The 14,397-nt window shown below is 40.7% G+C and overlaps 3 protein-coding genes and 1 non-coding gene across 5 annotated transcripts in view; 2 read left to right on the top strand and 2 right to left on the bottom strand.

The window, feature by feature from the left end:
• The window catches only part of LOC144981344 (uncharacterized), a 259,542-nt gene extending 256,711 nt beyond the window's left edge, over window positions 1-2,831 (bottom strand). The window contains exon 1 of one of the 2 annotated variants that reach the window (XM_078936087.1): window positions 2,556-2,831. In XM_078936087.1, the coding sequence (XP_078792213.1) occupies window positions 2,556-2,727 (172 nt within the window). In that variant the 5' untranslated portion in view covers window positions 2,728-2,831. The remainder of the gene's footprint in view (window positions 1-2,555) is intronic. The other variant, XM_078936076.1, reaches the window with a different exon arrangement.
• The window catches only part of LOC144986863 (uncharacterized), a 307,472-nt gene that overhangs the window by 163,386 nt on the left and 129,689 nt on the right, over window positions 1-14,397 (top strand). The window lies entirely within an intron of this gene.
• On the top strand, window positions 5,747-5,819 carry trnar-ccg (transfer RNA arginine (anticodon CCG)). Its single transcript has one exon. It is a non-coding gene; the product is annotated as a tRNA-Arg (tRNA).
• Window positions 12,003-14,397, bottom strand: part of LOC144987823 (uncharacterized) — a 28,424-nt gene continuing 26,029 nt past the window's right edge. Inside the window, exon 4 of the mRNA XM_078937290.1 lies at window positions 12,003-13,148. Coding sequence (XP_078793416.1) covers window positions 12,043-13,148 — 1,106 coding nt within the window. The 3' untranslated portion in view covers window positions 12,003-12,042. The remainder of the gene's footprint in view (window positions 13,149-14,397) is intronic.

Below are 14,397 nucleotides of genomic sequence, written 5' to 3'. Positions count from 1 at the left end.
TGTTTTACGCCGGATGCCCTTCCTGACGCAACCCTCTCAAAGCAACCGGGCTTGGGACCGGCATAGAAGTAGAGAAGGGAACAGGGAGCAGCCCGGAGTTGAACCTGGGTTTCACGGATGGAAGGCACCGCAAACCAGCACGAGCTAAACCGGCTCCAAAACTTTCACTGGATTATGGTTGGTAATAATGTTCATGATCATCGCAGCAAATTTGAAGGAATATGACTGGAGGAAATTAGAGATATTAAAGTTATAGAACAATTTGGGACTCCTCATTCACAGACAGTGTGTAATATGTAAACCTTACAAAATGCCACTTCTGTCAAAGGTGACGCAAAACTTTCACTGGAATATGGGTGGTAATGATGTTCACGATCAGATCAGCAAGTTTGATGAAAATTGACTGTAGAACAGTCATAGATATTAACATATTAGACCAATTCAGGCTTCCTCATACATAGTCATAGTATAACATTTGAACCATCCAAAATACCACTTTTTTCAAAGGTGACGCAAAAATTTCACTGGATTATGGTTGATAATGTTGTTTATGATCATCACAGCAAGTTTGAAGAAGAATGACTGCAGAATATTAGAGAAATTAAAGTTATAGTTCTCCTAAGCATCCTGCCTTTATAGTTAAAGTAAAACATTTGAACCATCCAAAATACTCCTTCATCAAAAGGTGACGCAAAATTTTCACTGGAATGTTGTTGGTATTGATGTTCATGACCATCACAGCAAATTTGAAGAAATTTGACTGTAGAAAAATACAGATATTGACATCGTATACCAATTCTGGCCTCCTCATTCATAGTCTGAGTATAACATGTTTATAATCCTCCATATTAGGTAAATACATTTTTTTGCAATAATTTTTCTTCAAACCTGCTGTGATGTTAGTGAACATCATTACTGCCATATTCCAGTGAAAGTTTTGCGTCACCTTTTGATAAAGGAGTATTTTGGATGGTTCAAATGTTTTACTTTAACTATAAAGGCAGGATGCTTAGGAGAACTATAACTTTAATTTCTCTAATATTCTCCAGTCATTTTTCTTCAAACTTGCTGTGATGATCATGAACATCATTATCAACCATAATCCAGTGAAACTTTTGCGTCACCTATGAAAAAAGCGGTATTTTGGATGGTTCAAATGTTATACTATGACTATGTATGAGTAAGCCTGAATTAGTCTAATATGTCAATATCTTTACTGTTGTTCTGCAGTCAATTTTCATCAAACTTGCTGATCTGATCGTGAACATCATTACCACCCATATTCCAGTGAAAGTTTTGCGTCACCTTTGACAGAAGTGGCATTTTGTAAGGTTTACAGATTACACACTGTCTGTGAATGAGGAGACCCAAATTGTTTTATAACTTTAATATCTCTAATATTCTCCAGTCATTTTTCTTCAAATTTGCTGTGATGTTAGTGAACATCATTCCCAACAATAATCCAGTGAAATTTTTGCATCACCTTTTGATAAAAAGCCCTTTTGTATGGTTCACATATTACACTTTAACTACATATGACAGCCTGTATTAGACTATAATGGCAATATCTTTCATTTTCTCCAGTCATATTCCTTCAAATTTGCTGCGATGATCATGAACATTATTACCAACCATAATCCAGTGAAAGTTTTGCGTCACCTTTTGATAAAGTGCCCTTTTGAAGGGTTCACAAGTTTTATTTTAACTATACAAGCAGGATGCTTAGGTGTACTATAATGTCTAAATCTCTTATTTTTTCCAGTCAAATTTCTTCAAATTTACTGTGATGTTAGTGAACATTATTCCCAACTATAATCCAGTGAAGGTTTTGCGTCACCTTTTGAAAGAAGTAGCATTTTGTAAGGTTTACATATTACACAGTGTCTGTAAATGAGACCAAAATTGTTCTATAACTTTAATATCTCTAATATTCTCCAGTCATTTTTCTTCAAACTTGCTGTGATATTATTGAACATCATTACCAACAATAATCCAGTGAAAGTTTTGCGTCACCTTAAATGAAGCAACTTTAGAAAGAGTTGACAGGACCAGATGTGATTTTACTTGGAGTTTCTTCATTTCTGCTTGATTCCATTCCATGTCATGCTCAACAACCCACAAAACACTCTTGTCTGTGTTAAATCTCACTTTTAGAATCTGTCTGATTGATTATATTTCAGACAAAACACGTTATTTCTGGTAGTTTATTATGGAATGAACAGACATGCAATCCAAATGAATACATTTGTACATCAAATAACGATACAGGGCATGCAATAACTCTCATTAATTTCAGAGTACAGTACATGTCATTTCTATAATGGGTAACAGTGACATCGGTGATGTCTGCGGTTTATGCCGTCTTTCCAGCTCGCTGGGCGTGTGTACCGTAAACTATGATGTAAACGCGCATGCTAAAAGTCAGTGACGGCTGGCGTGACCGCACTTCCGCAGATGTCGGCTCACTTGACCGCGGTCAACTAACAGACGGGTCACCAAACAGAAAAGCATGAAGCTCAAAGGGCTTCTCTGTTTCTTTGATGAAGGTCACATACCTATGTGGTGTAGCTGCAGCTCTGGTTTCCAGATGACATCCAGCAGTCTGCGCTGACGACAGAGCTCCTGCTCGTACTGGACGATGGTTCCTTCACAGAGTCTGCAGATTTCTTCAGCAGCAGCAGCTAGTCGCTCGCTGATCAACTCTCTCAGAGACTGAAGGGAAGACATGGTTCCTGCTCCGATCTTCAGCTCCAACTCCCACAAACACCACCGTCCTCTCAACACAAGCTAACGCTGCTAGCCTGCTAACGCTGCTAGCGCCTCGTGCTGTGATAGTTTCAGTATTTTCTCGTAGAGTTTAACCCCCTGGCTTATTTCTCTCTATTCTTGTTCTTCTGTTTGTTACAGTTGTGTATTTGATATTTGCAGTTGTGTTTTTATTGCATACCTAAAAGTACATCTTTGTAAATTGACATAATGTGCAATAAAGTTTATTTTAAAAAAAATAAATAAATAAAAAAAATAAAAAAAATAAAAAATAAAAAAAAATAAAAAAAATAAAAAAAGCCTCGTGCTGTGTACTTCCGGGTCACGTGCAGACGTTTGGCTGAAACAAAAACGCATAAATTGCTTCGCTGAACTGCAATATGGTTAAAAAAAGTTTTAATTCTGCAAATGATAAGGAAAATAAAATCATAATAGAAAAAAAAAATCATTTTTGGGGAAACTTTATGAGAGCCGTTGTGACGTCATCACACTGTTCCGTTCTCAATCCAATGTTCATTTTACAAAAACAGGCATGAGAGGTTAAATTAACCTTGTTCACATTTGTTTAGTGTATGCCTGAACTACAGTAAACGATAAAGAAATTTCTTCAGGAAACAAAGAAACAAATTTGAAAAAAAAAAAGAAATTTAACAGCAAAAAATCTTAAATAACTGTTTTTAAAGAGAATAATTAGGAGTATAAATAAACATTCAACTCTAGTCGAAAACAAAGACAAATAATATTTTAGAAATGCTTTCGGTGAAAAAACAAAACAGAGGTTTCCTAGATTTCAGTTAACTTAGATTAATACGTTAATGAGATTTATAACTGAGATATAACATAATGAAAGAAAAGTGAAAAAATGAATGAACAAATGAACAAATAAAATATTTTTAGAATGCTAACCCTTTTTCACCGACATTCTGTGTCTTGTTTCTGTGTCGTCTACAAAGACTTGTTTAATAAAAAAAAAAACTGGAATTATTTTTTTATTATTTCACACAAAATAAACACTTAAGGATTTTTTTCCCTTCTTAATAACTATTTAAATATCACATGTAGTTTCTATAAAATATTACTTCTTGCTGTTTTTATTTGAACCCTTTCCGCTTTTTCCAGGTCTGAGAGTGTTAACGAAAATGAAAATATTTGACAATCCAGTTGATGAGAAGCTGCAGAAAGACTGAAATCCATCAGATTGTAAAAACGTAGAGGTGGTCCTTTGATGATGATGATGTGATGAAGATCAGACGCTGATGTCACTGATGTTCTGGCTGTTGATGGGCTGGATGTGGGTCCTGGTGGTGCTGAAGAATGAAAGATCCTTCTACCTGCAGTCATTCCTGAAGGAAGCTGATTGCAGCTGTTCTCTCCTGACAGATGGAATGATGGGAAATGAAGTTCATGTTGAAGTGTGGTCCAAGCAGAACAGAAAGGTCTCACCTCAAAGTCAGGACTTGGATCAGCTGCTGTTCTCTGGGAGCGTGCACGTGCTGCTGCATGTGCTTCTGTTATGGCGTTCTGGATGAGCTGCTGAGGTCTGTTTGCATCAAGACTCTCAGCTGCTTTAGTCAAACTGCTGAGCGATGGAACAATGGAGCCGTTTCTGAAGGAAGAGGATCAAACATGATGCTCTGCATCCGTTTGCTTCAGGAAGTGGAGGTTTTTTAGAGTCTCCAGACTGTTTCTGAACGGCCAAAGAAAAGCAGCTGATGTGGTTCTGTCTCCTACCAGCAGGGAGCGCTCTCAGCCGGACAGAACAGATCCTCAATGCTGCTCTGAGAAGGACTCTTCTGTTCCAGAAGCAGAGACTGTTCACATCCAGGAGAATCTGGACTCCAATGAATCCCAGAGAATCTCCTCTCTGCTGTTTGGACACTTTGACCAGCAGAGGGCAGCAGAACTTTCAGCAACTCTGGATCTGATCCCACAAAAACAATCCATGGATGATCAGATTTCAGAAGATTTGAAGGATCAAAGACAAAGATGTTCTGAAATGAAGATGTGAGAAGAAAGTCCAGAATGAATCCACTCTGACTTCTCCTCATGTCTCTGAAGCTTGTGTCTTCATGTCTTCACCTCAGAGTTTCTTCTGGATTCCATGTGGATCAATAATATTGATCATGTTCTGTTGTCATTTTCCATCAGAACTTCAGGCTTTTCTCTGCTGATGATCTCTGAGCTGAACTTCTTGGAGGAATTCCTGAATCTGGGATTTGGAGCAAACAGTCAGAACAAAGGAGGTTTCCATTTCTTCTAAGCTCTGCCAGAAGAAAAGAGCTGAAGCTTGAAGCTGAAGCAGCATTTGCTCAGAGAATCTGTCCTCCAGACCAACAAGTCCCACCACAGCCTTGAAGACGTTTCCAGAAGCAGCAGCAGACTGTGTTCCCATGACGACGCTGAAGTCAGCTGCTGCTCTGCAGGAGAAAGTCTGCAGCTCCTCAGTCAGGAAGCTCTTTCAAGCTCGTGCACATCTGTCAGTGCAGCAGCAGAAAGCCTGTTTCCCTGCAGGAAGTCTGAGACTTTTCAAAGTAAGAGCCTCATGTTGGCAGAGATGGGTTGGATTCTTTGATGCTCCAGTGTCTTTTGGATTCAGGATGAGTTCATACAGATCTAGAAATCCCACCATGATGATCATCCTTGAGGAATTTCAAAATAAAAGACTTACAATCACTGCTGGATGATAAATACATTTACTCTTTATATTCTTTATCAATAAATCCTTGATTGTAAATGATGGATCTAAAGTTGAAAAGAAGTCAAAGTGCTGACTCAGCACAGATCAAAGGAGACACAGATGATTTCCTGGAATGAAGAAAACATCAAACATCATGATGTGATCTGGAACTGAGCTGTTCTTCAGAAGATCCTCCCAAACATGGAAACTGTTGCTGCAACACGTGAAGGTTTGGTTCTGTTGCTAGTGAGATCTGATGGATCAGAACCAGACTTCTGTCAGCTGGAACTGGGGCTTCTTCCAGACCATGTGGCCTAATGGACAAGGCGTCTGAGTCCGGATCAGAAGATTGAGGGTTCAAGTCCCTTCATGGTTGGTTTTAGATAATGTTCTTTACCAGAGAACTTGGCATTTAGCAGTCAGGGGGAGAGAGGAACTTCCTGACAGGAAACATAGTCAATTATCTGACATCCAGGATTCATTTCTTTCTTTGTTGTCCTTTCAGACTCACTGGAATCCAGCTGCTATGGTAGAGTGTCCTTGTTGAAGCTTCATGTCTTGTTTGTCTCTTTCATGTTGGTTGATCTCTATGGTTTTCTCTGTGTGGTCAGAAGGTGACAATAAAGGAAACATCCAGTTTCTGCACACGTTACTTTTAGGCTAATGCTGAGTAAACAGAGAAAACATCTCTGATCTGATTGGACCAAAGCATGTTAGTGAAGTCCACAGTGGTTCCTGCTGTGAAGATCTGTTTTTCTGTTTGTGGATGAAGAGAACAAACGTAGCAGTTCTGCTGTTCCTGAAGTTCCAACATCAGGTTCATAGAGACCAACATAGACCAGATCTGTGTTCCTCCAGGTTCAGGGCTGGGGTCGTATAGAGGTCAGTACTCTGCGTTGTGGCCGCAGGAACCCCGGTTCAAATCCGGGTCACAGCAATATGTTCAGACCAGGAGTCTCACTGATGCAGACTGATTGATAGAATGACTCATGAGGTCATTTGAGTTCATCTGCTGCTGATTACCTGGATCCCTGGATTACCTCCCTCATGTGTTCCACATCCAGCTGCAGACACACCACTACAGCTCACATTCCACTTCTGATCCAGCAGTTAGAACCAGAGCCTGCATTTGCAGCAGGTTCCAACCCACTGACCACTGATCCACACAGGGGGACGTCCTAAGGGGCGGAGTCAGCCACTGGAGAGAGCAAAAAGGAGAAATGGGGGTCACTCTGGGCCTCTCTGTGTCTGGACCTTCAGAGGAGCCCCAGCGCTGGTCTTTGCTTGGATTTGTTTTAGACTTGTTCAGAGTCAAATGCATGTTTTAAGGGGAGGAGGATTATTTTGTTGTTGCTGTTTTTGTTCCTATTCTTACAATCCACTATATGTCCCGTGTTGAATTCTACTATTAAAATGTGGGAAACAAATGTTTATCAAATCCAAATCAATCCAAAAGCCTGGAGACTGGATGGCCGTGGTCCTCCCTTTGACGTAGACAGTGGTTGCCATGGCTACCTGCACACTCACCGCCGTTGATGGTTTGTTGTGTTTCCCTCTATGGCTGCTATGGTCTTGGTATGGTTGCTAGGTAACGCTGTCTTTGATAATGATGACGTCAGAGTGGCCTCTAGAATGGACTTTTTTCTTGTGTAACTAGGAGCTGTAACCTTTAGGGCACTAGGACCCAGAAAGAGGTCCAGGCAGTGACGGTGTTCAGTGACGGACTGCGCAGCCGCACTTCCTCCAAACGCCACTATTCATCCAGCGCGTGGAGCGCCAGAGTCCAAATGGGCTTAATTAGATCAAACAAATGTTCCTCCATACCTCATCTGTGGATGGCGGGTTGCTGAGATCCCACTACGATCATCTTCTGATCTACTTCCAAACTGTTCCCCATTGTCTTTTCAATCAATCAATCAAACTTTTATTTCAGACTCAGGTGGTCCATAGGAAGAAAAGAGAATAAAATAAAACATAAGATACAAATACAGTATTTATAATAAAAAGTAAAAAAATATATAACTTAAAAAGAGTATAATCGCTGTATCCAGTGTTTCCTTAGGGCAGAAGTGCAGCGGCATGAGCTTCTTTTGGGATCAGTCACAGACATGATAATTGAGTTCTTAGATTTGTCCAGGCGTTCCATGAGGCTGTATGTTAGTTTACGCAGTAGAGCTTCACAGGTGGGGATGTGAGCATCCACAAACAGCTGACTGGCTCTGTACCACCTGGGCACCTGTAGCAGAAGCCTAAAAGCATCATTATAAGCCACTAAGAATTTGTGGAATGTCCCACGTCCATAGTTCCACCAAAGAGGGGCCGTATCAGTAGCGGTTTTAGGCACGGGCCATACGGGCGATCGCCTGGGGCGGAAAAATGACGGAGGGGCGGCGCCAGCGGCTCAGCTCTTGTAAAATACTTTATGCACCACTATTGGTTTACTTATATCACAGAGTTTGTAACAGCCTGAAACCTGGCGGCGCCCCCGCCCCGCAGCTGCGCTCCCTCCTGTCTTTGAGAAGTAGACGCAAATGTGTGTGAGAAGGAGAAGAGGGGGGGCGCGGGGTGAAGAAGGAGAAGGGAGGGGGCGCGGGGTGAAGAAGGAGAAGGGAGGGGGCGCGGGGTGAAGGGTGCAGGCTGAGAGGTGAGCACGGAGCGCAAAACGCATGCGCAAACCTGGCTGGATCTTCTTCCAGGGGGGCAACGGTCGCGGGCCGCGGCTCAGTGCTTGATGAAAAAATAAAAATAAAAATTGCGCCGCCATGTAGCGAATTGGCGCCCCTGGCTGGAAATGTTTGACGAACGGGGGGGGGGGGGGGGGGGGGGGGGGGGGCTGCGGGTATAAAAAAGGTATAGAAAATCATGCTTTTTTGGTTATTTTTGTGTGAAATGCCCAAATAAAAAGTGGGAAAACGAAAAAAAATTCTTCACTTAGATGACAGTTGGTTTAGTCGACAGACTTGATACCTATGTCAGGACATTTATGCTAAATGCAAAAACATCTGAAATATGGAGAAAAAAGGTCAAAGCTGGTGCCCAATTTAGAAAGAAAAGAGAAGAAGAGGAGAAAAGAGACAAAGAAAAGGGTATTATCGCATGGCTAGATGCACGTTTTCTAAATTCGAATGCTACCTGCCCTACAACAACAACAACGTTGCAGAGGAAAAATCTCTTGTTTGGTCTATCATGACCAAAACTGAAGTAGGCCCAAATATTGCAAATAACGTCATTTTTAAGATATTTATTCTTAAATGTTTGCTCTGCCTTAACTTGTAACATTAGTTATGATTCGTGTGTCTGTCTGCTCTGCTGTAACACAAAGTTTTTGTTGTGTTTTATTGTTGTATATTAGTTCATAATGTTAAATAAGCTGTGATGGTAGCATGCTGCTGATGCTGCTGCTGCTGTTAGCTTTTCAAAACTCCAGTTGATCAAGTCATACCTGAGATCACCAATGTCTCAGGAGCAACTCACTAACCTGCTGTTGTTAGTATCAATCATTCAGGGGGGGGAGCAGATTTCATATGATGACGTTATTGACAAGCTTGCATCAAGGAAGGCCACAAAGGTTAGGTATTAGTTAGTGTTTTCTGTTCTTAGTGCTGCAGTTACATTTATTCTAGTGTATTATTAGTGTGATTTGTAGTTTATAATATTTATTTCCGATTATTTGTGTTTGATTAAATATTTCCTAACTGTATTTTCAGTTACAATAAATGGACAAAGTGACTCTATGGGGGGGGGGAGGCGCCAGAGGAGGGTCTCGCCCGGGGAGTAATTCAGGGTAGAACCGCCACTGGGCCGTATACAGAGGAGTGCAGTAAGCTCTGAACAGCAAACACTTCACTTGAAGAGAACATGCACTGAATTTTCTCATCAGCATATTTGCCTGAGCATAGAGTTTACAGTACTGTCTCTGAATGTCTCTATCATCCCTCCAATCGTCAGTAATGAAATGTCCAAGATATTTGATAGATGATGTTTGTTCCAGAGTCGTTCCACAAAGCTTAAAAACAGGAAAGTTTACATTTCTGTCGTCTTTGATCCTTACGATCATTACTTTGCTTTTGGAAGGATTGTATTTTATGTCAAAGTCTTTGCCATAGTCAGAACAAACTTTTAAAAGTGTTTGTAACCCAGCACTGTAGGGGCTAAAAATGACATGGTCATCAGCATACATAAGATGATTAAAGGTTTGACATCCAACAACACATCCAGTTTTGCACAGATTCAGATCAGTGGATAGGTCATGAATATACACATTGAATAGAAATGGAGAGAGGATCCCCCCCTGTTGAACTCCATTGCTTACATAAAAAGGCTCTGATAAGACATTGCCCCATTTGACTACCATTGTTTGATTAGCATACCAGAAAGCCAGGAGTCGTACAAGATATTTGGGCACTCCTCGATTAATTAGCTTCTGAAAAAGCTTGAGGTGGTTGACCCTGTCAAAGGCCTTAGTGGCATCAATAAAACACAGAAATACAGATGTATTCAGATGCAGGTATTTCCCAACTATTTCCTGTAACGCGTAGATACACTTATCAGTGCCGAGGCTTTTTTTAAAACCAAATTGGTTCTCACTTGTTAAAAGATGCACTTCGAGTCTAGTCAATAAAACATATTCTAAAATTTTTGAAATGTTGCTGGAAACGGCAATCGGTCTGTAGTTCGACAGACTATTTAAACTGGCGGTCTTGTCTTTGATGACGGGAATTAATACAACTGAGAGAATTGAATCAGGCAAGACTCCATGGGTTAAAAAGCCAGTGAAACACATGGCCAGCAGGGGCAGTAATTTAAAACTTGAATATTTTAGATGCTCGACTGTGATGTCATCAAGACCACATGCTTTGCCTTCTTTTATCTTTGAAATTGCATCTTGAATCTCACTTGCACGAATAACCATTGTGTCTGTAAAATCCACATTGTCAATAGAAACTGCATGACTTTTTACCGAATTAAGCAGGTCAGAATAATGCTTACGCCATAAATCAGCAATGTTATCAGCACCACATACACCTTCAATGTTGGACGGCAATGAAGTTTTACGATTATTCATAGCATTAACCTCCTTCCAGAATTTATGGTAATCATTATTTTGTAGACCTCTGGCCAGAGAGTCTGCTCTCATCATGTTTTCTTGCCTTTTGATAATGCGAAGTGAATATTTGAATCTAGCAGTAGTCATTTTCTTGCTCTCAAACAAGGCACCTTGACGAGGCTTCCCAGCTTCATGCCAGAGCATGATGTTCAGCTACAAAGTCATTCCAGCCTGGCTTGACAGTCCAGCTTTTATGACTCCTGCTTCGTAGGCAAAGACTACTATCTTTTACAGCTTTTACTATATTTTCATAGAGTTTACACAATTCATCGCAATGAGTAGTATTTTTGCAGTTTGGATCACAGCATGCCAGTGCATCCCTGGGCAATTTCACAGCCTGCAGCTGAGCATCGGTGGTTGCTGTGTATTTATTGATGTCCTCATTTGTAACTTTGGACCAATCAAGTTTATCTGTAAGATCGTTATTATCTTTCGCCACAAGAGATGGTACATTTGCCACATTTAAGGAGAAGATTATTGGTATGTGATCAGAGGTAGCCAAGTTATACAGGATTTCTATGTTACTCAGAGAAGCATGAGCATCCACAGTACAGATACAGTGGTCCAGCCATGAGGTGGAATGCCAGGCATCACTGATATAAGTAAAGCTTGTATCTGGGAGAAGTATTTTACTTGATAAGGTGAGATTATTTTCTTCACAGTAAGAAGTTAAATGATTACCAAATATTGATGAGTCATCTGAGAGATCAGCATTAAAATCTCCCATAACAAACACACAAGTGGAGCTGCTATCCTCAATATATGCTTTTATGAATGCTAATTTGTGCAAGAATTCGTCCTCCAATAGATTAGACTCATAGGGCATGTAAACATTTAGAATTGTAAATTTCTTTTCATCAATGTCGATTTCCAAGCCAACAGCCCAATCAACATTAAGCCTCACAACATTAACAGCAGCATCATACTTAACATTCCAGAGGATAGCCACGCCCCCAGGAATTCTACCTCGAACGATACTGGTACTCAGATCAGTGGTGGATTCACCAGCACCATGAAAATCCACATGTAATGAGTTTAGATTGTCCAAGTCCTGTTTGGCAAGCCAAGTTTCTTGCAAACATAATACATCACACTCATTCAAAAGCTTATCGACGACATAGCGACTGGATTTATCTGATTTAGATGTAATGAAATTCTAGTTTTCACTTTAAAAGTTATTTGAGATCCTTTCAAATAAACATTCAGGTAAGTCTCAGTTTTTGTTGTGTCTTATGTCCTTTTTTTCATTTTCAGTCTACCTTTTTAATGATATGATCCGACTGTTTAGTGCTTACAAATCAGAAGAACAGATCAAGATTGCGTGCGATGAGGGTAGACTCAGAAAACACTGCAGAGGCGGTCTGGAAGTGTCTTGGGATTCCCCCTGAGGAAGTGGTCTTTGCTCAGACTTCTGCCCCTGTGACCTGATGTCGGAAGAAAATGAATGGATGCTAAACACAAATTCTTCTTTATTGTAACACAAACATATTTGTCAACGCATGTTATCGACAACAGAGCTGAAATGTTCGAAACTTTCAAAAAGTCTGTTTTCAAGACCCTTTGACGTAGACATTTTGGTCACTGTGCAAAAGGTTTTCTTTTTGTATTTTTTGTGTCCCTGGAGAGCTTGGCCACAGAGGCTACAAACGGGGAGCTTTTGTACTCTTGACAGTTTACTGTCCCCTCCTGAGCTTTGTTCTTGGAGCTTCCTTTTATAGATGGTAGCTTTTGCCCAGGAGGGTGTGCTGAGCCTGGAGGCGGTACTGATGCTGTAGGGGGTGCTGGTGTTGTCAGGGGCAGGTCGTATGGGAATGAAGAAGACGCCCTGGGTGGATGAGGAGGCAGCTGCAAGTTGCGTTTGGCTACAGATGCCAGGTTTGCTCAAAGTTCTGCTTGGTGGTTTTGGGAAATGGGTGGAAGATGGCAGAGGGGTTTTTGTTCTTTTTTTAAGCGTTTCTATTCCAGCAGTACTTGGTATAGGTGCATATGTAATAACGGGGTAGTCTTGGGGGGGCGGCACAGTTAGCTGATGTGGTGCTGGAGGTAGCTCCAAGGAGGAGATGGAGGTAGTCTTGGTGATGGTGGACAGCTGCTTGGTGGCGTGCAGGTTCAGCGGCCTCTCCTGAAAGCGTGTAAAGTCTTTCACCTTCTCTCCTGTGTGAGTTCTCATGTGTGTTTTGAGGTGAGATAAATGAATAAAACTCTTCCTCTGATCTGTGTTCTGTGGGTCTGTCTCTTCATCTGTAGTTGATGTTGATTCTGTCTCTTCATCTGTAGTTGATGTTGATTCTTCATGTTGGTTTCCTTCTTCATCCTGACTATCAGTTACATTTAAGCTCTGCTGATTGTTTAGATCTGCTTCACTGTTTTCATCTTCATCATAAGTAGGAATCTCCATCAAGGTATCAGTCTCCTGCTTCAGATCAAGCTGATCATCATGACTGATGAAAAGTTCTTCTGGTTCCTCTTTAAACTGTGGAGGTTCTGGTTCTCCATGTTCATCTTTAAACCGTGGAGGTTCCGGTTCCCCCTGTTCCACTCTTAAATTCCTCTGCTGGTTCCAAAGATCCTCTTCATTTACATAATGCTGAGGGAGGACTGCAGGGACAAAAAGACAAAATAGGAGACCTGTTATACCTTTAAAGGTCTTTGTTTATTGTCAAGAAAAATCTAAATCCCTTTTTTTCAGAAGCCCTGGACTATAAATATATAACAGTTAAGACAGCTAGAGGTGATGTCAGTCTTTCAGTCTTCAGTAGGTCAAACACCTCATCAAAGAAACTCATAAGTCTTCAAAAAAGTTACCCGCTATACCTTTTAATAAACACACACTGACACACTACACACACACATCGTTTTCAGTAATAAGGTGGTGGTCATTGGTCTTCTGTTCCCCACCCCATCTTTTATGGGGGGAGTCAGACGCTCAGTGGTGGTTGTGTCCTGTAGGCCAGGATACTAGACTAAATTTTTGCAATGGTGCACCTAACCTTTTATCATAGTTGCACCAGCATGAAACTTTGGTGCACAGACTTTCTGAACCACATTGCATTGAACTCATTAGGTTTACATGGTCACTTTCCTTTTTAATAGCTGTCAGTTTTTGCAATGAGACTTCAAAACAACAACAGTATAGTCCTCTCTAACAAAAATAAAAGAAATACACATCCATGGACGTAGACATTGACCCAGATATCAATTTCTTTGACTTTGTGAAGAACCACTGCAGTTTTTACACAGAGCAAGAATACAATAAAAACACAAATCCTAATCACGAACTCTCAATCATACATTTCAACAGCAGAAGCTTATATGCTAATCAACAAACTATTGAAGAAAACTTGCAACAATTTAACAAACACTGCATAAATAGAAATCCTAAGTCCTTCTTTTTGAGACCTGAAGAAGCAAAAGAAGTCCTAAAAAGCGTCAAATTAAAAAAAAAAAACATCTACAGACAGTAATGGAATTAATATGATGGTGATAAAAAGGTCATTGATTCCATTGTCGACCCGCTGACCTACATTTGCAATTTATGTTTTCAAACAAGATCATTTCCACAAAAAATGAAAATAGTCAAAGTTATCCCTACACAAATCAGGGACAAACACCAACTAACAAATTACAGACCAGTGTCTTTACTCTGCCAATTCTCAAAAAGACACGAAAAAGTATTCCTCATAAGGCTGGAGAATTTTGTAGAAACACAAACCAAACAAATTTCCGACAACCATCTTACCACTCGGGAGTTGCTCATGGTGAGAGGCGTCGGGCTTGTGTGGGCTCACTCGTGAGCCCTCATCTCAGCTGCCAAGTGTTGGAGTTTACCCACGGTGGATGAGAGGGT

This window comes from Oryzias latipes, chromosome 2, assembly GCF_053564925.1.
Source record: "Oryzias latipes strain Hd-rR chromosome 2, Olatipes_Hd-rR_3.1".
In the NCBI taxonomy this organism is placed as follows: Eukaryota; Metazoa; Chordata; class Actinopteri; order Beloniformes; family Adrianichthyidae; genus Oryzias; species Oryzias latipes.
The sequence above is the reverse complement of the archived record's forward strand: the minus strand, read 5'-3'. Positions and strand labels throughout refer to the sequence as shown.